Source organism: Sus scrofa, chromosome 1, assembly GCF_000003025.6.
Source record: "Sus scrofa isolate TJ Tabasco breed Duroc chromosome 1, Sscrofa11.1, whole genome shotgun sequence".
In the NCBI taxonomy this organism is placed as follows: Eukaryota; Metazoa; Chordata; class Mammalia; order Artiodactyla; family Suidae; genus Sus; species Sus scrofa.
This window is the reverse complement of record NC_010443.5, coordinates 53017264-53041275: the sequence shown is the minus strand read 5'-3', so window position 1 is coordinate 53041275 and position 24012 is coordinate 53017264. Positions and strand designations below refer to the sequence as shown.

General features: G+C 37.8%; 1 protein-coding gene across 1 annotated transcript; it reads right to left on the bottom strand.

The window, feature by feature from the left end:
• On the bottom strand, positions 1107-20110 carry DDX43 (DEAD-box helicase 43). The gene is made up of 17 exons (XM_001925409.5): positions 19805-20110; positions 17275-17330; positions 16624-16750; positions 15689-15814; positions 9974-10055; positions 8865-9021; positions 8517-8635; positions 7500-7601; positions 7006-7147; positions 6558-6658; positions 5276-5363; positions 4477-4604; positions 4167-4276; positions 3565-3703; positions 2942-3029; positions 2257-2410; positions 1107-1455 (listed from the first exon to the last, which is right to left on the bottom strand). Exons 1-16 carry the CDS (start codon positions 20052-20054, stop codon positions 2294-2296), a joined length of 1932 nt encoding a protein of 643 aa, XP_001925444.2. The 5' UTR covers positions 20055-20110; the 3' UTR covers positions 1107-1455; positions 2257-2293.

The window sequence follows — 24012 nt, the reverse complement described above, 5'->3', positions numbered from 1 at the left end:
ACTCAAGGGGAGGAGAATCACTTAAGGGTTTAAGCCTTAGTCAAATTAGCCAACTGTATAGTTAGGGGAAAACAGTCTCCACTTATGTTTTTTTAGGGCTGCACCAGCAGCACATTGAGGGTCCCAGGCTAGAGGTTGGATTGGAGCTGTGGCTGCTAGCCCATGCCACAGCCACAGCAATGACAGATCCAAGCCTCATCTGCAAACTACACCACAGCTCACGCCAATGCCAGATCCTTAACCCACTGAGCAAGGCCAGGGATCGAACCCACAACCTCATGGTTCCTAGTCAGATTCATTTCTGCTGCACCACAATGGGAACTCCTAATTTCTCATGAAATTTCTACTTTTACCTTTCTTTCTTTTTTTTAAATTGTTACTTCCCCAATACATTTTTTTTTCCTACTGTACAGCATGGTGACCCAGTTACACATACATGTATACATTCTTTTTTTCTCACATTATCATGCTCCATCATGAGTGACCAGACATAGTTCTCAGTGTACTTTTACCTTTCCTTTCTGTTCTCTTATCTTCCTGTCACTAATACCAGGAAACTATTGCTGCGTAAATGAATAGTGTAAGATTAGGTTTATATATGTGTGTGTATGTACATATATATATATATAAAAATGCTAAGTGTTAATACAAGTGATTATCATGTAGGGAACAGATAACTTTACACAAAACTATAAAGGAAAGTAAAAGAATGTGATTAGTCAAAGAAGCTTTGACAGAAATGAATTTACCTAGAATTTACTTTAGCATGGAATGCTAGGCTAAAATGTAAAAAATACATTTAGAATGGATAAGCAATGAGGTCCTACTGTACAGTACAGAGAACTATATCCAATCTTTTTGGATAGAACGTGACAGAAGATGGTATAAGAAAAAGAATGTATATATATGAATGCTTGGGTCACTTTGCTGTACAGCAGAAATTGGCACAACATTGTAAATCAACAATAATTTTAGAAAAATAAAAAATAAAATGTAAAAAATGGCTGTTGCATATTTTGGTCCCATGGAATCTTTTTACTGTTTTATTTCAAAGTAGGTAAAGTAGTAAGAAAAGTATCAAAGATCAGCTTGTCTTTTTATCAGAGTAAAACATTTATTGTGTTAACAGCATCTTTTTCACTGCTATGACAACATCTGAACAAGTCTTTAAACCCTTTAAAGACTGACCTTACAGCAACATTATAGGAGACAAAATTTGCTTTAATTTCTTTAAATAAAGATAGTAAAAAGTGAAATTTCAATGCTACAGCCCTTAATATCCATAAAAAATTGTCAACTCAAGTTTAAATATTTTTATTAGAGAAAGTATAAAATATTGAATTCTACATTTTAAACACTATTATTTTAAGAATCAGTCAAGTCTCTTCATGCAGCCAGCATGTCTCCAATACTTCCATATAGTACCTTAAAATATCTCCAAAAAAATCTCAAATTCTGAAAAATAAGTAGAAAAACATAAATTGATGTTCCCAAATACTTTTTAAAATTTTTAATTGTGATAACACAAAATTTACCATTCTAACCATTTCAAAGTGTACTGTTCAGTCATGTAAGTAGAAGCTGTCCTAACAGGGGTGAGGTAATCTTTGATTTATTTCCCTAGTGATTAGTGAAGCTGAGCATCCTAACTTGGGCATTTGTAGACATGTCTCCAAAGACATACAAATGTCCAAGTCTTTGGAGACATATCTAACCAAGTCCTTTGCCTATTTTCTATAATCGGGTTGTTTTTGCTCAATTTTAGGAATTCTCTACGTTGTAGGTATTAATCCCTTACATGATGTGTGATTTGCAAAAATATTCTAATTTATTCAATATAGCTCCTTACTAGACATTTATGTTATAGTCTTCCTCCTGCAAATATTGGTATATTATGTAAATCTTTATTTGTATATACAGAGATATTCATAGAATTCATTCCTACAAGGGGAATTGCTGCTCAAAAGACATATGAATACATATTTATAATTGATACATTACTACCTAATTGCTCAGAAAAGAGGATATAACAATTTATTCACCAATTCCATTATACTCTTAATGATCTCTTTGCACAACTTAAAGCTTTTGTTTCTCACCTCTGAATTAATTTTAAGATACATTAACTGGAATTAATGTGACAGATAAAAAATAAAAACCTACTTATTATGTTAATGACTCAGAGATAGTGATGATTGATAACAAAGCCTATTAAGGAAAATTGACATTTGAAAGTCCATATTATTCAAATTTTACCTCTTTTAAGTAGGCCAGTACCCCTTTTCAACATATATTAATAATAAAACTTCTTGGGTTTTCCTTGGGGTCTTCCCAATTTTTTTTCCATTTCTTTTTTCAGTTTATTTGCTTTATATCTCTCAGCCATCTCTACAAGATCCTCTGGGATACTCTGAAACCATTAAATGTGTTATTAGAAGTGAGTGATTCTTTCAATAGAACAGCTTTTCTACAATATGCTAAAATGTCTCCAAATCTTCAGAGAATCTCCACAACTGCTTATATGGCATCTTCCAAACAGAATGAAATGCATCCCTCTGCATATATTAAACACTGAGTCTTCAAGCTATAAAAACCAGACTGATCTTAAAAAAACACCCATCAGTAAGTACACTGCTCTCCTGCTTTTATTGCCCTTATCTGGTGCCATTCTCACCTCTGGGCCCAAGGATGCCTCCTGCTTCCTCTACACTCTCCAACCTCCACCCCCCTGGGTCCTTCCTCCGCAGGGTTCAGTGATGCTCATCCCTATTAGGTCAGTTCTCTAAATACAAAGGATAGTGCCTCATCTTTGCCGCTACAGCCCTCTATATATGTTTAATTCCTTGTGTAATATCTGTATTTCCTGATGGACAGTAAGCCGCAATACTTGAAATAAAATAAATGAAATTTGAACATGAGAAAATGAGTTGTATATTCTCACTTGATTTGCTCTTTCCAGAATATGAATTAATTCACCAGCAATCTTCCAATCACTTCTCGTAATAAGGGTAATAGATACCCCAGTCCTCCTTCAAGGGGGAAAAAAATCTCATTGTAATTTGATTTATAATGTATATTCATGATTCAGGTAGAAAAACAGAATAAAATCAGCAGCAGCAAAACCTCAACTCTTTCAAAAGCCCAACTCTGTATATATTAAGATTGAGCCATTCCAATGGCAATTTGTAATCTAAATAATCTGCAGTTGTTTAAGCAGCATGTCACAAGGGTTTTATGATAGCACTCTCAGAGGGGGCAAAAAAAGGTTTTCTTACACATGCTGATTTGGACAACAGAGTAATCAATGGATATAGCTCAGTGTTGTGACACTACAGATATAAAGCAAAGACTGGAGCCAGAAACAGTTACATACAGCTAATCACAGAGCAGTCTGGGTGATTCTGGAACAGGCCAGTCGGGGAGGGATAACATAGTAAAGCAGGTTCAGGGCAGCCCAGACAATTTACAGGCAAAAGAACCGAAGTATTCTACGTAAGAGTAGTCTGTGAGGAGAGTGAGAGCCCAGGCTTGGCTTCTTTTTGTGGGTAGACTACATTAACTTACCCTGCTCTCCCAGTACGCCCTACTCTGTGCACATATTCTTCGATGTTCCGGGGAAAATCATAATTATAGACATGGGTGACATCATGGACATCAAGACCACGAGATGCTAAATCAGTAGCAATCAGTATTCTCACTTTACCTAAAAGAACAGACATATTCTGGAATAAACCAACCCAAGACACATCTGTCCTCTAATATCTAATGAGGCGAACAATTACTGCTTTTAATATCAAAACACTTAAAGACAGTTAAGATGGGGAAGGGTTACTTAGCCTTTAACTGCTGGAGAGTTATAACACAATCGATACCACAGTTCAAATGGTCTATGAACCATGTCAAAGAGAGATGCCTTTCAGGTAAATTAAGAGACAATTCCCCCCGCTACAAATTATTACCTTGATATCCAGGTTTAAACATTAGCTTGATAGTACTGAGAGTCTGATTACAATATAGAACAAGTATAGTTCGGAAATCTGCAAACTTAGGACAGGTCTTAGAAATGGGTTCCATGGAAAGGTGCCATCACTCAGCCAAGTCCAGGCACTGAAACTGTACACTTTTAAATGCAAATACTAAATGCAATACTAATTGTATAAATGTACCTGTTTTAAAGTTTTTTAATGCTCTCTCTCGATCACCCTGTTCTCTGTTGCCATGCAGAGACTCTACGGATATATGCCGGATACCCAGGTCACTTGATAAATGATCAGCGCTGAAGCAAAAGATAAAGTCAGGGACCTAAGTGCTTATTCTAATACTACCATCAATTCATTAGTTTTACTTCTGTTAGTAAGAATCTGAGGCAACATACTGTAAGACATATACACACATTCACCTGACATAAGTACACAAATAGAAACAATGCTAAAACAAAACCATGACTGATAACTTAAACGTAAAAAATATACTTACACAGCTTTCCGGCTAACAAAAATTATGACTTTGTCTTTGGGAGACATACTCTCAATGAAAGTTTGGATGTGTGATCGTTTCTCGTCTTCTGTGGTCACTATTATATTTTGCTTCACAGTACTTACAGCCTAAAAGGATCATAATACATCAACATTAATGGAAAAATCCCATACACTGGCTTAAAATCCATCTTATTTCTATCATGTCTTAAATATTCTAATAAACTGCTAGCAGGAAAATGGCAGGTCCTTGCACAATTACCTGTTTCTACTCAAGGATTTATAACTCAAGTTTTTCACTTTTTGCCTCTTACTCAGCCAAGCTAGCTTGCGAACTGTTGAATGCTTGGCAGTGTGCTGAAAGTGACTGGTTACTCTTGTAGGAAAAGGAATAACCATGGTTTGAGGCCAAGCTTACAGAAACTATCACCATGAATTTTGGACACAGCCTTTTTGTAAGAAAGGAAGGAAGATGTTCAGCTTATGACAGAAAGAGTTTCCATTACATAAATATTTCGACAACAATTCAAAATTTCAAAATATCATTGGTACCGTTTTTTGGACCCAGTGATAAAACAGACTTTGAAGTATTTACCCCATCATTTGTGAAGTCTAATGAAATGAGCCTAGACAATGACCCATTATTAATCATCAGTAATTTAAATAAAAAGGTCAATTTTCATTAATGATTAATTGGAAGGCCAATTTCAATTATGAAATGAAGGGCTAGAGAACTTTATAATGCCAAAAATTTCCATATTTAATAAGATATAAATAATAGTAATTAAAAAGAAGCTTACAACTAGATCCAAAGTACCCACATACACAATCATGGGCTCTTTCAAATAAGATTGTGCGAGTCTACGGACAGCATATGGCCACGTTGCACTGGAAATAAAACATAACACACAAACATGAAAAATTCATTATAAATTAAACATCACTAAGTTTCCCTAAGAATGCTATGAACCAAAGTGCTCATGAAAGACAAATTCAGTACTTTTCAATGAGGCTCATTTCACAGAACAAGTGTGCTTCACAACAAATCACTCAACTATAATGAAGCTACTATATTAAATTTTTAAATAAATGTAATAGGTTTATAAAGAAAAGGTAAAGGAGATCTATATCTTTCTACTCTATGGAAGGGGAAAATGAATTCAGTTGTTAGATTAGTTTTCTCATGGCCTTTATAAAAGGCAAAAAGACACCAGTGTTTTTAATATATTGTCAGCAGCCCAAACCAAGTGCTTACGCCAAAAAAAACCATTTTAACTGTACTGATGAACAGATATATAAAGTCAGATGTTCCTTCAACTATATATTATAAAAGTAACCACCTTTTGTACTTTCATACTAATTACAAATATGTGAAGTGAAAGAAAACAAAATAAATTAATTCAGTGTATTTTGATAATCATCTCTCTTTTTTTTTTTTTTTTTTTTTTTGCTTTTCAGGGCCACAACCATGACACATGGAAATTCCCAGGCTAAGAGTCTAATAGGAGCTACAGCTGCTGGCCTATACCACAGCCACAGCAACACTGTCTGTGATCTATACTACAACTCACAGCAACGCCAGATCCCTGACCTACTGAGCAAAGCCAGGGATCTGACCGGCATCCTCAGGGATACTAGTGGGATTCGTTTCCACTATGCTTAAGGGGAACTCCCCCAATTATCTCCTTTTTTTATGCTAATGACAAAACTATAAGCCCAAGAGAAATGGTCTATAGGTCACCCTGCGTTTAAATGACTTGCTGCCTCAGCTTTATCTTGGGCAAAAAAAAAAAAAAAGTATTCTGTAATCAAATGTTTACCTCCAAGGACAAGTGATGACTTTTTCAAATCTGAGACCCCTAATGAAACAGTCTTCCTTGCATATTTTCATAGAAAGCTTATTTGTGATTCAGAAAATGTGATAGTCATTGTTAAGCTGCTATACACTGATTTCCTATACTAAGTGATGACATATCTTTCATCTAGGGATCTCAAAGTACTTTCAAGTAAGGCTCTAAACTCAAATGGATTTTGTTCTACTAATTTCTACTTTGCGTACTAGCAAATTATACATATACCTACCTTGTCATAACTGTCTGCCTGTCTGGGCGTATATCTAATAAAATCTTCATTATCTGGGGTTCAAATCCCATATCCAGCATCTTGTCAGCTTCATCTAATACCTGCATTAAAAATAGCTAGATTAGATATGGAAGGAAGCTAGTGTATGCTCTCTTTATGAATACTAAGATAATTTTCTCATTTTCCCCATTACCTAAGCTATCTGTAGTTGCAACAAAGATTTAAGTTTGCCAACTAATAGTTTCTAAATCTATTTAATGAAAAAACAATTTAATGTCTAAAATATTCATGTGGAATTCTTTTCTACTTATCTACATTTTTTCCAACATATATAAAATACTAAAATGGAATTACCTTAATACCATTATGAAATGGACAGCCATCATAAAGGATTTGATAAGAGTTCAGTTTTTCCTCCCAGCATCCCAAACCCTTACTCCATGATTACCAGGTAGCTTATGCTCTTCAAGTACACAAAGTTATTCATTTGCAGATCATTGAGCCTCCCAGGAGTTGCAATGATGATATCTACACCTTTCAATAAGTCTTTTATTTGTCCATCTCGATCTCCACCACCATATACACAAACACTTAAAAAAAATACAGAGGTTCATATTCAGGCAGGGAATATTCCACCACAATTCAAAATCCCAGCTTAAGCATTTTGAATATAAAATTGAAAAGTAGTAGTATAGTATTACTGGGTCCTTTCTAAACTATCCACACCCATCAACCCACAGGGATGTGTTCTACGAAGGGCCATGTTCACATCCTTGTTATTTGACCTAACCACCCTGGCTATAGTTTATTTGGATCAGGGGTAATAGCTGACCCACGCTGTGCCAATCAGCTTCTCATGATGCATGAAAAATAATGGAGAGGATGTATAAAGCTACAAATGATTAAAATGCTGATGGAGGAATGGCCAAAGAAATGACTTACCTTTTAAGACCTTTATATGAATACTTAGAACACTCAGCTTCCACTTGCAGAGCTAATTCTCGAGTGGGTGTAAGGACTAACATGCCGGGCCCATTCCTGGCTCTTTGGAGAGAAAACACATTATCAAAGTAGCCAAAACACATTATTAAAGTAGCCATCTCAGATACATAGGACCTTCATTCAGTGCTTTGAAAATTGGTAGCAATGACTGTGAAAGTCACAAACATGCACCATGCATAAAAAGTGAAGGAGTATAGAAAAACAGCCAAGCCAAAAAAAATCCTAGGGCCCAGATACCAGACTTTTCATTTAACATGGCCAATGCTCTCCTATCCTCAAACATGCTCATAGAATTGTATTGGACATGATAATTTAAACAATTTGCTTCTAATAATTTAAACAATTTGCTTCCAGTGTTTCACTATTAAGACTTTTAGGGGAGTTCCCTGGTGGTCTAGTGGATTGGATTTGGTGCCTGCACCACTGCCCAGGTTTGATCCCTGATCTGGGAACCAAGATCCTATATCAAGCCTCTGTACATTGTGGTGGGGGGGGGTAGGCTTTTGGTAGATACTATCTATTGCTTCCTAAAAATGTTTTGTCAATTTCTTTTCTTTTTTTTTTTTTTTCTTTTTAGGGCTGAACCTGCAGTATAGGGAAGTTCCCTGGCTAGGGGTCAAATCAGAGCTACAGCTGCCAGCCACAACCACAGCAATGTAGGATCCGAGCCACATCTGTGACCTATGCTGCAGCTTGCAGCAACGCCAGATTTTTAACCCACTGAGGGAGGCCAGGGATAAAACCCACATCTTCATAGATACTAGTCAGATTCTTAACCTGCTAGGCCACAACAGAAACTCCTACTCTGTTAACTTATATTCCAACAGCAAAATACAGGTATATTTCCTTGAGACAAGATACTGTCTTTTGACCATGCAATAGAAGAAACTTTAGCTTCATTTTTGGTATCCATATCTATCAGTCCCCTAAAAAGAAACCTGATGTAGAAATTCTTACACAGGTTGTGAGTCAACATGAATAAATCCAGGCATTAGGTAGGACAATGTCTTCCCTGTTCCAGTCTGGGCTACTCCTATAAGATCTATTCCTTGTAGAATGATTGGCCATGCCTGTGACTGAAACAGAATGATAAATATTAAAATAAAAGGCTCATTTCTTTCTGTCAAGTGTTCCCCCTCCCTCAGCCCCAAACTTCTTTCAACATTTTAAGTTCTAGGCAGTGATAGATGTACTGCAAGACTGCTCATAATAGCCAGTTGCTCCTTGGCTTTATAACTTCCAATAACCAGAAATTATTTGTGGGGGGGGGGAGTCAGTGAAATGTTAGAATTTAAAAAAGCATACCTGAATTGGTGTTGGCTTTTGAAAACCTGCCTTTTTAATGTTTATCATCACTTCAGGGTAACACTGAAATGCATCCTCAAATTTACAAGCAGGATTGGGAATAGGACGTTTCTCACCATCTTTCAAGTCATCACACATTATATTATAATTTTCTTTCCTTTAAGGAAAAATAGAACAAAGGATTAACGACTTTGGTCACCCCAGGCAAGACATTTTTTCCAACATCAATTCAGGTCATATCTAGAAATTCAACTGCAAATGATTATAATCAGACTGCTAGTTGAGTTACAGTAAAATGTAATAAGAAACAGAAGTGAGTCCGTCTTTTTTTTAAACCAGAATACTTCCAGAGAAGGAAATTCATACAATTCATACCCTGCATGTATGAATGGGCTAATGAAAATGTCATGGAAAGGTTAAGAATAGAGTCTGAAAATTATATGCTTCATGAATCAATGTCAGGTTTGGCAAACACCTGAGGGGCTATATTATTCCACAGACAATTTCTTAATTAATCCTCAATAATCCTTTGAAGTGGAAATTATTCTCATCTGACAGGTGATCTTTAGTTACTTGTCCCAATCCTAGACTACCTGCTCAGTCTGCTATATCATACTACCTTAATTTTGTAACATATATTTTTAAAAATGTTGCCTGTGGGACCTTTAATTCCAGAAAATAAGGATTGAAGAATAAGAAATTATTTGGATATTCAGATATCAGATTTATTTCTTATGATTTTCAACAGTTGTAGAAATAATTCTCTAAAATTGTTGTCTAACACTTGTTGTCTAAATGTGTAGGCACTAACACATATCTCTTTAAACTTAAATTTTAAAATTCAGTTTCTCAATTATACTAGCTATATTTTAAGTGTTTTCCATATGTGGATAGTAACTACTCTAGACACAAATACAGCCCTTTTCCCCTCTCTGCCAAAAGTTTTATTGGATAGCAATGCTCTAATACATATTATAGAGGATGTAGCCAAGTTTTCTTTTGAATATGGAAGCTATAGCTTCAAATGCAATAATTTAAAATCTCTTCCTAATGAATTAATTTACCAACATAACCACAAATACTCACTAAAAAGTAATAAAACTACCGACCTCCAATTCTGCACTTGTTCCTGTGACATTGAACTTGTTATTTCTGACTCCATGTAAAAGTTTTTCTTAATTAGAGGTAAACCTGGGACAAAGGCCAAAATTCAAATTTTGATTATTACTGAGAATTTATATTTCATTGACACTTATTCAAAACAATAGAAATCAAAGTAAAATATACATTAAGTTCACCTTGCATAGATACCGTTTTAGAGAGTTTTTCTACACTTTGCCAGCAAGGCTTATGCCAGCCTCTAAGAGATCTCTGTTTTTGTTTGTCATTCAGTGACATTTTTCACCCCCAAAAAAACATCTTTAATAGTTAAATATAAAACAAGTCCCTTGAACTGCCACTGCTGCCTGGCTCCAGGAGTGATTGCAAACTACGGTCTGCTCCCACTGCATGCTCTGGGTGTGCACCTGAGCTGCCACCACTGCCAAGAACTCCAGGGCCAGGAACCAGCTGCCACATCTACTATCAAGGGGATAAAAGCCAGTAAACACTGAGGAAAGAGGCAACAGACACCCATACTAAAAACAGTTCTTGCACCAAAAATATTAAACCCACACAAGTTACACAGGGATGCTCCTGCATATAAATAGCCCTCCAAGACAAGAGTAGACAACTGTTTCTCCTAAACACACAGAATAAAAGAAATAGAAGTAAAGTGAAGAAGCAGAGGAACCACTCCCAGTTAAAAGATCAAGAGAATTCCCCTGAAAGAATAAACAATGAAACAGACCTCTTTAGTCTAATAGATACAGATTTCAAAATGGAGATAATGAAAATACCAAAAGAACTAAGAGAGACTATTGACAGAAATGCAGATTACTGTAAAAAGGAATTAGAACTGTAAAGAGGAAGCAAGACTAAAGGCAATAAATAGCAGAATGAATAATACAGAAGAAAGAATAAGAACCTGGAAGATAGCATGATGGAAATAACCCAATCAGGACAGCAGACAGAAAGCCAAATCGAAAAAAAATTTTTAAAAAGAGAGAGAGAGAAAGGAATATGAGACCTGTAGGTTAATTAATATAAAGCATGCCGATCTACATATAATAGGATTCCAGAGGGGGAAGAAAGACAAAAGGGAATCAAAAACATACTTGAAGAAATTATGGCTGAAAATTTCTCAAACCTAAACAAGGAAACAGATCCAGGTACAGAAAGCACAGAATGTCCAAAATAAGATGAATCCAAACAGACCTACACTAAGACATATCATAAAAAAACTGGAAAAGTTAAAAAGAAGATTTTAAAAGGCAGCAAGCAGAGAATAAAGAGTTAATTACAAGGGAACAACCATAAGGCTATCAGCTGATTTCTCTACAGAAATGTTGCAGGCCAGAAGGGAATGGAAAAATACATTCAAAGTTCTGAAAGGGAAAAACGTGCAACCTAGGATTCTCTACCCAGCAAAATTATCATTTAGCATAAAAGGAGAGATAAAGAATTTCACAGACAAGAATTTCTCAAAAACTAAAAGAATGCAACAATACTAAACCTATCCTAAAAGAAATGCTAAAAATTCTTCTCTAAATAGAAAAGAAGAATCTGTAAGAAAAAGATAATCACAGTTGGAAAGTAAATCACTTAAATAAGCCAGTACACAGATTAAGAAAAAGAAGAAATCAAAAAATTTCTGTGGAAGTGATGATAACTACAATAAACTGCAAAAGGATGACCAAGAAGATGGAAAATGGGACAACAAAACCCTAAAATGTGGGAGAGGACAGTAAGAAAAGGTAGATTTTTTTTCCCCTAAAATGTGTTTGAACCTATGACTACCGGTCTAAGCAGAGTAGAAATGGAAAGGGGTCAAAATACTTGAAAAATAGGGTAACCACAAATCAAAAAACATACAATAGATTGACAAGAGAATGTAAGTCTAACACAAAATAATCAAACCACAAAAAGAAAAAAAAAGGGACAAAGAAGAAATATATAATCAATAGGAAAACAAGTTTAAAATGCATTATATACATATCTATCAATAATTCCTTAAATGTCAATGGACTAAATGCTCTCATTGGAGTAGTAGGCTGATTAAAAAAAAAAAATAGGAGCCTAAAATATTCTGCCTAAAAGAAACCCACTTTAGGGCACAGGAAACACATGGATTTAAAGTGAGAGGATGGAAAGAGATATTTTATGTAAAATGGAAATGACAGGAAGGGGGGGTCACAATACTCGATCAGACAAAACAGACTTCAAAACAAAGGCCACAAAGAAAGATAGAGAAGGACTCTATTCAATGATAAAAGGATCAACACAAAAAGAGGATTTTACACTCATCAAAATATATACACATAATACAGGAGCACCCAAATACATAAAACAAATACTAACAGACATAGAGCAAGAAAATGATGGAAACACAATAACAGTAGGAGACTTCAACACCCCCTTCACACCACTGGATAGATCTTCTAGACAGAAAACCAATAAGGCAACAAGACCCCAAATGATATAATAAGATAGTTAAACCTAATTGATATTAGGTTTAATTGATAAGATAGTTAAACCTAATTGATATTTTCAGGACATTACAGCCAAAAAAACACAAATCAATCAATGTGATACACCACTTAAAAGACAAAAACCCCTTGATCAATCTCAACAGATGCAGAAAAAGCATCTGGCAAAATTCAACATCCATTCATGACAAAAACCCTTACCAAAGTGGGTACAGAGGGATTTTATCTCAACATAATAAAAAGCTATCTATGACAAATTCACAGCCAATACAACACTCAGCAGAAAAAAGCTGACAGACTTCTGCTAAAATCTGTAATGAGACAAAAATACCCACTCTCACATCTTCTTTTCAGCATAGTATTGTCTAAGTCCTAGCCACAGCAATCAGACAAGAAAAAGAAGTAAAAGCTATCCAAATTGGAAGGGAAGAGGTAAAACTGTCATTATATGCAGATGACGTGATATGATATATAGAAAATCCTAAGGACTCCACACAAAAACTACCAGAACTGATAAATCAATACAGCAAGGTAGCGGGATACAACATTAATATACAGAAATCAGTTGCACTTCTTTACACTAACAATGAAATACGAGAAAGAGAATGTAAACAACACCTTTTAAAATTGCACCCCCCAAAATAAGATACCTGGGAATAAATCTGACCAAGTAGAATTATACACTGAGAACTATAAAGCATTAGTACAGGAAATTTAATACGATTCAAAGAAACGGAAAGATATTCCATGCTCTTGGAAAATTAATATTATTAAAATAGTCATACTACCCAAAGCAACCTACAAATTTAATGCAATCACTATCAATTACCCATGACATTTTTCAAGGAATTGAAACATACTATCCTAAAATTTATATGGAACTATTAAAGACCCAGAATTGCCAAAGCAATCCTGAAGAAAAAGAATAAAGCAGGAGGTATAACCCAGGTTCCCAGACTTCAGATAATACTACGAAGTTATAGTAATCATAATAGCATGGCATTGGCACAAAAGTAGACATATCAATCAATGGAATAGAACAGAGAGCCCAGAAATAAGCCCAGACACCTATGGTTGGTTAATCTTTGACAAAGGAGGTGAGAATATACAACGGGAAGAAAATAGCTTCTTCAGCAAGTTGTGTTTTGTGTTGGGAAAATTGGATACCTGCATGTAAATCAATGAAGTTAGAACACACCCTCTCACCATACACAAAAATCAACTCCAAAATGCTTAAAGATTAGACATAAGACACATTACCATAAACATCCTAAAAGAGATCGTAGACAAAATAATTCTCTGACATAAATCATACAAATGTTTTCTTGGTTCAGTCTCCCAAGGCAATAGAAATAAAAATAAACAAATGGGACCTAATCAAACTTATAAGCTTTTGCACAGCAAGGAAAACCAAAAAAAAGAAAAAAAAAAAAAAAGAGGAGTTCCTGTTGTAGCACAGTGGAAGTGAATCCAATTAGTATCCATGAGGATGCAGGTTCGATCCCTGCCTTGCTTAGTGGGTTAAGGATCTGGCATTGTCGTGAGCTGTGGTGTAGGTAGCAGTCTCAGCTCCTGTGTTGCTACGGCTACAGCATATGCCAGCAGCTGTAACTCTTATTCTACCCCTAGCCTGGGAACTTCCATATGCCATGGGTGTGGCCCTAAAAAAGCCCCCCCCCCAAAAAAATGATACAGGGAGTTCCCAGCATAGCTCAGTGGTAATGAACCCGACTTGTATCCATGAGGATGCATGTTTGATCCCTGGCCTCGCTAAGTGGGTTAAAGATCCAGTGTTGCCATAAGCTGTGGTATAGGTCGAAGGCATGGCTCAGATCTGACATTGCTCTGGCTATGGCTTAGGCTGATGGCTACAGTTCTGATTCAACCCCTAGCCTAGGAATGTCCATATGCACAGAGTGCGGCCCTAAAAAAGACGAAAAACAAAACCAAACAAAAATATGACATAAATGAACCTATCTACAAATGAGAAACAGATTAAAGGACAAGGAGAATAGATTTGTGCTTGTCAAGAGGAAGGAAGTTGGGAGAGGGATGGAGTGGGAGGTTGGGGTTAGCAGGTGTAAATTATTACACACAAAGGGGATAAATAACATGGTCCTACTGCATAGCACAGAGAACTATAGTTTATATCCTATAATAAACTATGATGGAAAAGCATACTAAAAATGAATGTATACATATGTATAACGGAATCATTTGGCTGTACAGCAGAAATTAGCACAACATTGTAAATCAACTGTACTTCTATTTAAAAAGAGAAAAAGGAAAAGAAAAGAAACCATGCTTCACAAGACACACAAGCCATCACAACTGATGAACTCTTCTCTCATAGTTGACTTTCTTTTCTTTGAAAGTTTATCTCATTACTTTTTAGGAATAAAATATTTATCCTTATTCTATCCTCTGAAGCTACTTTTTAAAATGCTTATCAACCTCCTCCAAACTTAAATCCTTTTTCTGGCCTCCCAACCCAAATCTCCCAATGCATGCTGTCAGCATGGCACTGGACAGGCTGACCACTCTCATGTTTACTCTCCAACTTTAAATAAATGTTGCTGTCTTGCTGCCCCATCCTGATAACCAAATTACTGCCTGAATTTACCCTGAAATTGAGTGAATAATGGGAACATACTTCATATAAAATTCCAGGTGAGAATTTAAAAAAAAAACACATTTCTTCAAGAACTGTATGATCTCATTAAATGTTTTTCCCTTTTTATTTTGTCCTTGTTGTCCAGAACACTCCAATGTCAATTTTTGCTCAGTCACAGCAAAATGAGAACTCACGGTTGGCATGTTTACTCACTCCATTTCCCTTTCAGCCCAGCTTTGTATTTTCATTAAACTTGTGCATCGAGTTACCTCAAATAAGACAAGGTATACATAGGTTAAATATTTTAACTTTTGATTTATAATATAAATCACAACACAGAGAAACCATCATGCCCTAGGGACGAACTGCAGTATTTGAAATTCTACTGCCATTTTGTTTATTGGTTTCATTACTAAAAGCAGCACATTTTTTTTTTCAGTCACACTCGTGGCATGTGGAAGTTCCTGGGCCAGGAATCAAACCTGCACCGCAGCAGTGACAGAACCAAATCCCTAACCTGCTGAGCCCCTGGGGAACTCCAACATATTTTTAAAATAGAGGCTAAAAACCTCAATTAAGAGCAATAACAATACCACATGTAAATGCTGGGATGTAGCACTAACCTGCCCACTTTTTTTCGCTCCATTCCAGAATATTTTCTCGGAACTTATCCCAATCAATCAATTTCTGATTTCCTGAAACATCTTTCTTTGTATCTTCTCTATCCAAAGGCTGGATTGCAGCAACATCTGTTAAAAATACCCCAAATCCGTTTCCAAACAAATCCCACTAGTACAAAATCCAAAACCATTTTACTGTTTTCTATTTTAATAACCCAACAATAATACTTAAAACATAAAATTTAGGAAGTTAGTACAACAATACCACGACAATTCTGGTCATGGTTTGTCAGTTATCTACTTAAATTTCTGAAATCCAAAAAAAAAATTTTATTGGAGAAGTTAAAAGAGTGTGAGCGCCTAGGGTCTGCTAAGAAATAACACATCACTCAATCTTTATAATAATCCTGTAAGGCAGATGTTACCCCAGGTAAACAGATGAAGACGTAGAGTTTTAAAGGCTTTTTAGAGGTTCTTTCTCAAGAAACACTATAAGGCAATGCTGCCATCTGAACCCAAGACTCTTCTTGTTGCTTCTGGAAATGGCTCAATAATGGCTTTTTCTCTAGTCTAAGCAGATCTTAGATTTTTAAAAATATCAAATAATTAGGCAGTTTTCAAAGTCAGTCACATTCCAGGGAAGTGGCCATAGACAAAAGGCCAGGACTAACCCTTGCTATATCATCAATAGCAAAGGGTATTAAAAGGTCATTTTTGTTTTTACACAAAAGTGAAAATGCTAGTCTTAACTACAGACAGTAAGTGTTTTAGTTTAAGGAAAAGCATTCTGGGATTTCATAGAAAATTCTATAACAGATTAGATTTAATGATGGAAAGCCAAAGCTTTATTATTAGGCAAAGTAGCTATAATATGGCCTATACCACTGAATAAAAACATTTAAAATTTTACAAGGCTTTAGTGGGCAAAAACAACTTACCTACTTTGGGTTCTGATTTGTATTCTTCTTGTTTTTTAACAATATTGTCTATCACTATTCTTGCTTTGCTCTGCATTTCCTCGGTGCCAAAAATTCTTACTTCTGCTTCAGGGTACCCTTTGATTATCTAGATACAAAGGGAAAAATAGGAGACCAAAGTTTCTTCATCATTCTACCTTCCAACATCACTCAACTTCAAATACGATAAAAGTATAGAGTAAATATAGAATTTCCACCAGTCAGCATCTAAAATATTATGAATGGGGAGTTCCCATTATGGCTCAATGGGTTAAGAACCCAACTAGCATCCCTGAGGATGAGAGTTCAATCCCTGGCCTCACTCGGTGGGTTAAGAATCTAGTGTTGCCACAAGTGGCTCCAATCTGGCATTGCTGTGGCTGTGGCATAGGCTGGCAGCTGCAGCTCTGATTCAACCCCCAGCCTGGGAATTTCCATATGCCACAGGTGCAGCCCTTATAAAAGATGCTTTAAGATACTGTGAATGGACTACACACAGCTTAGGTGAATTCTTAAAAAGAAGTATGAAGAGCTTTGGCAATCTAAGTTACCACGGTACGTTAAGAACTGAACAGAAATTAGAGTTAGGAATTAACTATGCTCTTTAAGGACTGAAGAACACAGATCACTTACCTGTATTTTGGTGTATGTTGTATTCTGGATCTCTTTGATTTTTGACCCACCACGACCTGTTTTTAAAAATAAAGAATTTTGTTTTTTAATTTTGAAATCAAGGAGGGGGAACCTATCTACTTTGCTCAAAGAATTTCTCTACTCTTCCCTAAATCATCCAAACAATAGCTCCTAGGGTCCAGTAATAACTTTCAGTTTGGAAAAAGGGAAGCAGGAGCTTTCTATTCCAAATTTTGGTGGGAGGAAGGAGGCTCTCTTCCCAGAGGTAGATACTAAGGATTCATCATCAGCCCAAGCAAAGACTAACTGGATCCAGATACAAAGTCTTGGCGAGAATGTGAAGAAATTGGAACCGTTACACACTAAAATGCAATAAAAAATCCAATTAAAAAATGGTCAAATATGGAGTTCCCATCGTGGTGCAGTGGTTAACGAATCTGACTAGGAACCATGAGGTTGTGGGTTCGATCCCTGGCCTCGCTCAGTGGGTTAAGGATCTGGCGTTGCCATGAGCTGTGGTGTAGTTCGCAGCCTCGGCTCGGATCCTGAGTTGCTGTGGCTCTGGCGTAAGCCGGTGGCTACAGCTCCAATTAGACCCCTAGCCTGGGAATCTCCATATGCTGTGGGAGTGGTCCTAGAAAAGGCAAAAAGAAAAAAAAAAAAAGTGGTGAAATAGTCCTTTCTTTAAAAATATATTTATGGGAATTCTTTGGTGGCTTAGCAGTAAAAGGATACAGTTTTGTTGCTACTGTAGCCAAGGGTTCAATCCCTGGCCCAGGAACTTTTAAATGCAGCAGGCAAAGAAAAGAAAAAAAAAAAAAAAAAAGACATGTTTATGTTCAACAAGTGTATATGAAAAGATGATGGAATCAGAGATATGCAAATCAAAACTACAATGAAAGGAGTTCCTGCTGTGGCCCAGTGGGTTAATGATCTGATTTGTCTCTGTCACAGTACCAGTTCAATCCTCGACTCAGCTGGGTTAAGGATCTGGCATTGCTGCACCCATTGCAGAGAGAGCAGCTGCAGCTCAGATTGATCCCTGGCCTGGGAACTTTCATATGCCATGGGTGCAGCCAAAAAAGAAAAAAAAAAGGCACAACATTGTAAATCAACTATACTTTAATAAAAAATTAAAAATGACAAAAAACCACAATGAGATATCACCTGTTACAATGGCTATCATCAAAAAGATGAGTGATAACAAGTGTTGGTGAGAATGTGGAGAAAAGGAACTCTTGTGCACTGTGGGGTGAGAATGTAAGTTGGTGCAGCCACTCTGGAAACAGTATGCTGATTCCTTTAAAAACGAAAAAGAGAACTACCATATGGTCCAGCAACTTATGCACAAGAATTGAAACCAGGATCTCAAGATGATAGCTGTATTCACATATTCATTTCACCAGTATTTGCAAAATATGTCAACATATGGATGACATATGGATGGAGAAAATGTGACATACATACAATAGAAGTTTTCAGCTTTAAAAGGAAACCGTGCCGTTTGACAATACAGATAAACCTTCAGGACACAACAATAAGTGAAATGAGCCCATTACAAAAACAAAAACAAAAACAAAAAAACAGTGCTGATTCCATGCTGATGAAGTGTCTAATGCAATCAAAGCAGAAGAGTGGTTGCCAAGGATGGGGGAATGGGGGACTGAGTTGTCCAATAGGTAGATTCAGTCATGCAAAATAAAAAACTTCTAGAAATCGCTGTACAATACTGTTCTTACAGTCAAAAAATACTGTGACTTTATGTTGTTTACTATAATTTTTTATTTTTATTTTTTGTCTTTTTTCTATTTCTTTGGGCCGCTCCAGCGGCATATGGAGGTTCCCAGGCTAGGGTCGAATCGGAGCTGTAGCCACTAGCCTACGCCAGAGCCACAGCAACGCGGGACCGAGCCGCGTCTGCAACCTACACCACAGCTCACGGCAACGCCGGATCGTTAACCCACTGAGCAAGGGCAGGGACCGAACCCACAACCTCATGGTTCCTAGTCGGATTCGTTAACCACTGCGCCACGACGGGAACTCCACTATAATTTTTTAGAAAGGGCAAAGCTAAATTCTAGTCATTTCTAAAAGTCTTTCAAAAACGAACCTGTAAAATTCAAGATACATACACTAAGAAAAAGATCCTGTTTTCAGCAGATAAATCATGCTCAGGAAACTCAGTGCAACTGAAAGATATGGCTAATGTTCTGAGCAGGCCTTTAATACCCTACACCTCTTATCTTTCTACATGGCACCCAAACAGCACTCCTTTGTTGTTCATTGTAGGGTAAGCTGCCAAAGAGCTAATCTTTCATCCCCAAGACTTCGTAAGTCTGAGTTTTCTGTCCCAAAACATCGTCTCTATAAAATATCAAGAGGTGCACTGAATACCACCATTCTAGCACCAAAAGTATCACAGGGAGCCACTGGAGTCTCCTTAGGTGACAGCTGATTGGAGGTGAGGTGGGTGGGGTGGGGATGCCCTCGCCCAGACCTCGCCCCGGGCCCACCCTACGCCGGCTCTCACCGATCACGACGCCAACCCAGTCGTTCTTCAACCTGAAGGAGAGCGGTGGTTCCTGGAAACCAGCGACTACAGGCTGCTGGAGCCCGGGAGGGCCCCTCCAGCCTCCACCTCCAGCGGCCCTCTGGCCTCCTCGACTTCTCTGATTCGCCTCCTCTGCTGACCTCCTTTCCGGAACCTGAGACACTACCGTGACCTGCTGGGACGCAGCCACCAAGGAGGAGGCGTTGGCGCCAGCTTCTTGACGAGACATGGCTACTCAAACAAGATCCGGTGCGTCTGACCTCCTGTCCGGCACTACACGCTCGATGTGCCTGTGCCGTCGAAAGACTCATCCACAAGAGCAGGCACGCAGCCGCTACCTAAGGGCCCCTCCTGAGGCCCGCCCGGTCCAGGCCGCCGCCAATTGGTGGAGGAGACGTCGTGTGCTGGACCCTTGAGGCTGGACCTTCGGAGATGGACCAATCCGCTCTCTCCATCCTGCGGGCGCGCCTTGACTCAGGCAGGGCTGCGCCAACCTAGTTCCTCCTTGCGCTTGTGTCTGCCCCCCCGCCCCCCAGGCGCTTTGCCCCATCAACCCACCACTGGTACCTCATCTCAGGGACTCGAAAAACATGCGTCCACGTTTAACAAGACCCAGTACGTACCTTAAAATTTGAAACAAAAGGTTGACGAAACAGCATTCACTATTGCTAGGTGAGCAACACTTTGACATAGTTAAGCCTATATGAGCTTCTAAAACGTTGGTTGTAATCCACAAAACGTAATAACCCACAGTTTAAAAATCTCTCACCCAAGAGCTTCTGCTTCAAGGCTTTATAACGCTTACCTGGGTGTTTGCTATAATTTTAGGGCTAATGAAATAAGTTGAATAAATATCTGAAGCACTTGGGTCTTTGCAGGCTGGCTCTGTGACTGGACATATTCAGAGAAGCAAGCCAGATGGGAGTGCCCCTGCCTTGGTTAGGATCTTCAAATTGTCTGAACAAATATCAGATTAACTAAAGCAAACAAGATATCTATTATAAAGCTAAGCACTGTGGCCTGCTCCCTGGATTGGAAAAAAAAAAAAAAAAACTACTCCTGGTCCATCCTGTGATGATGAATGAGTTAACTCACGTGGGATTAATGAAAATGCTCAGAGTTCTTCTGTGGGAAAGCAGGTTAGGGATTTGGTGTCATTGCAGCAGCTCTTGTCAGGTAGCTGCTGTGGCCAGGTAGCTGCTGTGGTGGGGGTTCAATCCCTGGCCCAAGAATTTACACATGCCTCAGGTGGGGCCAAAAAAAAAAAACAAAACAACAACTATCACTCTTAATGCAATAAACCCTGGACTAATAGGATTACAGTGTTATTTGGAGCAACCAGGAAGCACTTTAAAAGATTAATATTTTAAATGTTTTAAATCTCCTTTGTCTAACCCTTACTATGAAATGGATTATATTAAGGATCTGTAGAATGAAATTTTATTGGATTTGTTAATATTTCGCTGAAGATATTTGAATTTATGTTCATGAGAAATAGTTCTACACTTTTCTTGCAATGTCTTTGTCTAGTGTTAGTATTAGGGTGACAGTGGCCTCATAGGATGAGTTGGGAAAATTTCCTTCTTCTATTTTCTGGAAGATATTATAGAAAGTTGGTGTAATTAATGTCTTTCTTCCTCTTTCTTCCTTTTTTTTTTTTTTCCATCACCTGTGGCATGAAGGTCAGGGCTCAAACCCATACCACAGCAGTGGCAATGCCAGATCCTCTTAAATGCTGGATCTCCTAGTGTAATTTCTTTCTTAAATATGTGTTAAAATATACCAGTGAACACATCTGGACCTGGTGCTCTTTGTTTTACAAGTTAATAATTATTGATTTAATTTATTTAATAATTATAGGTCTAGTCAGTTTGTCTATTTCTTCCTATGTGAAGTTTGGAAGATTTTATCTTTCAAGGACTTGGTCTATTTTATTTAAATTATCAAACTTGTGAGATAGACTTCTCCATAGTATTCCTTTATTATCTTTCTTTCTTTCTTTGTTTTCTTTTCTTTTTGCTTTTTAGAGCCACATCCATAGCATATGGAAGTTCCTGGGCTAGGAGTCAAATTGAAGCTGCAGCTGCTGGTCTACGCCACAGCCAGAGCAATGCCAGATCTGAGACATGTCTGTGATCTATACTACAGCTCATGGTAATGCCAGATCCTTAACCCACTGAGTGAGGCCAGGAATCGAACTCACATCCTCATGGGTATTAGCCAGGTTCATTACTGCTGAGCCACAGTGGGAACTCCTATTGTCTTTTAAAATCTATGGGATCTAGATAATCAACAAAGACCTACTGTACTGCACAGGGAACTCTACTCAATATTCTGTAATAACCTATATGGGAAAAGAATCTGAAAAAGATTCTTTTTCACACACACACACACACACACACACATATATATATCTGACTCACTTTGCTATACACCTGAAACTAACTCTGTAAATCAACTATCCTCCAATGTAAAATGAAAATTAAATTTTAAAAAAATACGCTTATCACCCAAGAACTGGAGAATGTATTCCACCAAAATAAGTCAATTGTTAAAAGACTCCATTCAGGTAATACACAACCAATGCACTGTAGTCTCTGCTGGGAGGACTCAGGCCAACTCCGCAGACCCTCCATCAGGTGCTTTTGAATATTTGCTCTCCTAGGTCTCAGTCAGAGGCCTTGGGTAAAGCTCTTCTTTAGAAGCTCAGAAGCCTCTACAGGGGTATCCTCATGGGGTAGGGAGGAGAAGGGGGAACTGTGAAGATACTTCCCCACTCTGACTCAGTATCTGGTACTTTTCCACTTGAGCCCTTCCTCCTTTTCCTCTTCTCTGCCCCCCACCCATTTCAGGATCCTAAAACTGCCAGAGCCTTTTGTTTTCCCTCAATTGTGAGACACCACTGCACTGATCTACCTAACCTTGCTCCATGAGGGAAAATGGAAGAGAGGGAGGCAACACTTGGCTCCAGTTTTAGCCTCTTGCTTACACAACTGCAGTTAAGTGATGAAAGACTGAACTCTCCCTTTAGCTTGGTGCTTTAATCGGCTACTCTGACTCTTGGCAGCTCAGTTCTCTCTCTCCCAACTAACCTCAACCTCCCTAACCACAAAAAGCTGTTTCATGTAATTTTGCATGAGTGATCAAGACAAGCTTTTGGGGTTTTTAACTCACCTTCATGGGAATGTCCAACAACTCATTGTTTACTATAGAGGCCTTAACCTGGATTCAACTGCAAAGATTTGTCCCCTTTGTCCTAAGGTAATAGCTGCCTTTATAAAACTTGATACTTCTGCTGAACTAGATCTGGGCTCTCATTTGACCTAACAGCTTCTCATGCAGTGACAGATATTTCTGGTGACTGAGCACACACACTTTTCAAACAGGCTTTTTAGCCTCTTAGGTATGAGGTTTCACTCTGGCCTCATCTCCCTCTCACATGACTATTCACTGCTCCAATACTCAGTCCTGCCACTTGCCTCCTCCTACCAGAATTAAGGGAACCTTATGATTGCCTTATTTTACTTAGGGAACATTCTGTATCCTGCTCAAATTTTTTTTCTTTTTTTTAGGGCCACACCCACAGCATATAGAAGTTCCCAGGCTAGGGTTAGAATCGGAGCTGCTGCTGCTGGCCTACACCACAGCTCACGGCAATGCCCAATCCCTACCCCACTGGGTGAGGCCAGGGATCAAACCCGAATCCTCATGGATACTAGCTGGGTTCTTAACTCTACCTGCTCAAATTTATCAGAGCTCCCACTGAGAACCCTGACCTAATGTTCTTTGTTGATGTATTAAACCTCTAAACTGAAAGTGGAGTCTATCGGCTGGATATCGCTAATTTAAGATCTCCTTTAGAATCTAGTCCTTCTAGCTAAGGCAGAGTCAGCCTAGATGGGATTGCATTTACCAGAACTTGTCAACTAGCCAAAGACCAGAGAGTAAACATATATACTAATAGCAGGCATGCTTTTGGAGCAATACATGACTTTGGGACGCTTTGGAAGCAAAGGAGGCTTTTCAACTCTAACAAAAAGCCTACAAAACATAGATAAGTTAAAGAACTTTTGGATACACTTCTAATTTCTGGATAGTGGCCTATTATAAATTTGAGGCCTATGTAAAAAGAGAGAATATGGAAGTTAAGGAAAGGCTCTAGTAGATCATTATGCCAAACAAACCAT

What these genes read in the sequence shown, in the direction of transcription:
- DDX43 (XM_001925409.5), bottom strand. Translation starts at nt 20,054, where the DNA reads ATGTCTCGTCAAGAAGCTGGCGCCAACGCCTCCTCCTTGGTGGCTGCG. An exon ending in GAACAAGTGCAGAATTGGAG is followed by an intron (nt 9,022 to 9,973) that starts GTCGGTAGTTTT and finishes TTTTCCTTAAAG; the next exon opens with GAAAGAAAATTATAATATAA. An exon ending in TTCTGGAAAGAGCAAATCAA is followed by an intron (nt 2,411 to 2,941) that starts GTGAGAATATAC and finishes TAATGGTTTCAG; the next exon opens with AGTATCCCAGAGGATCTTGT.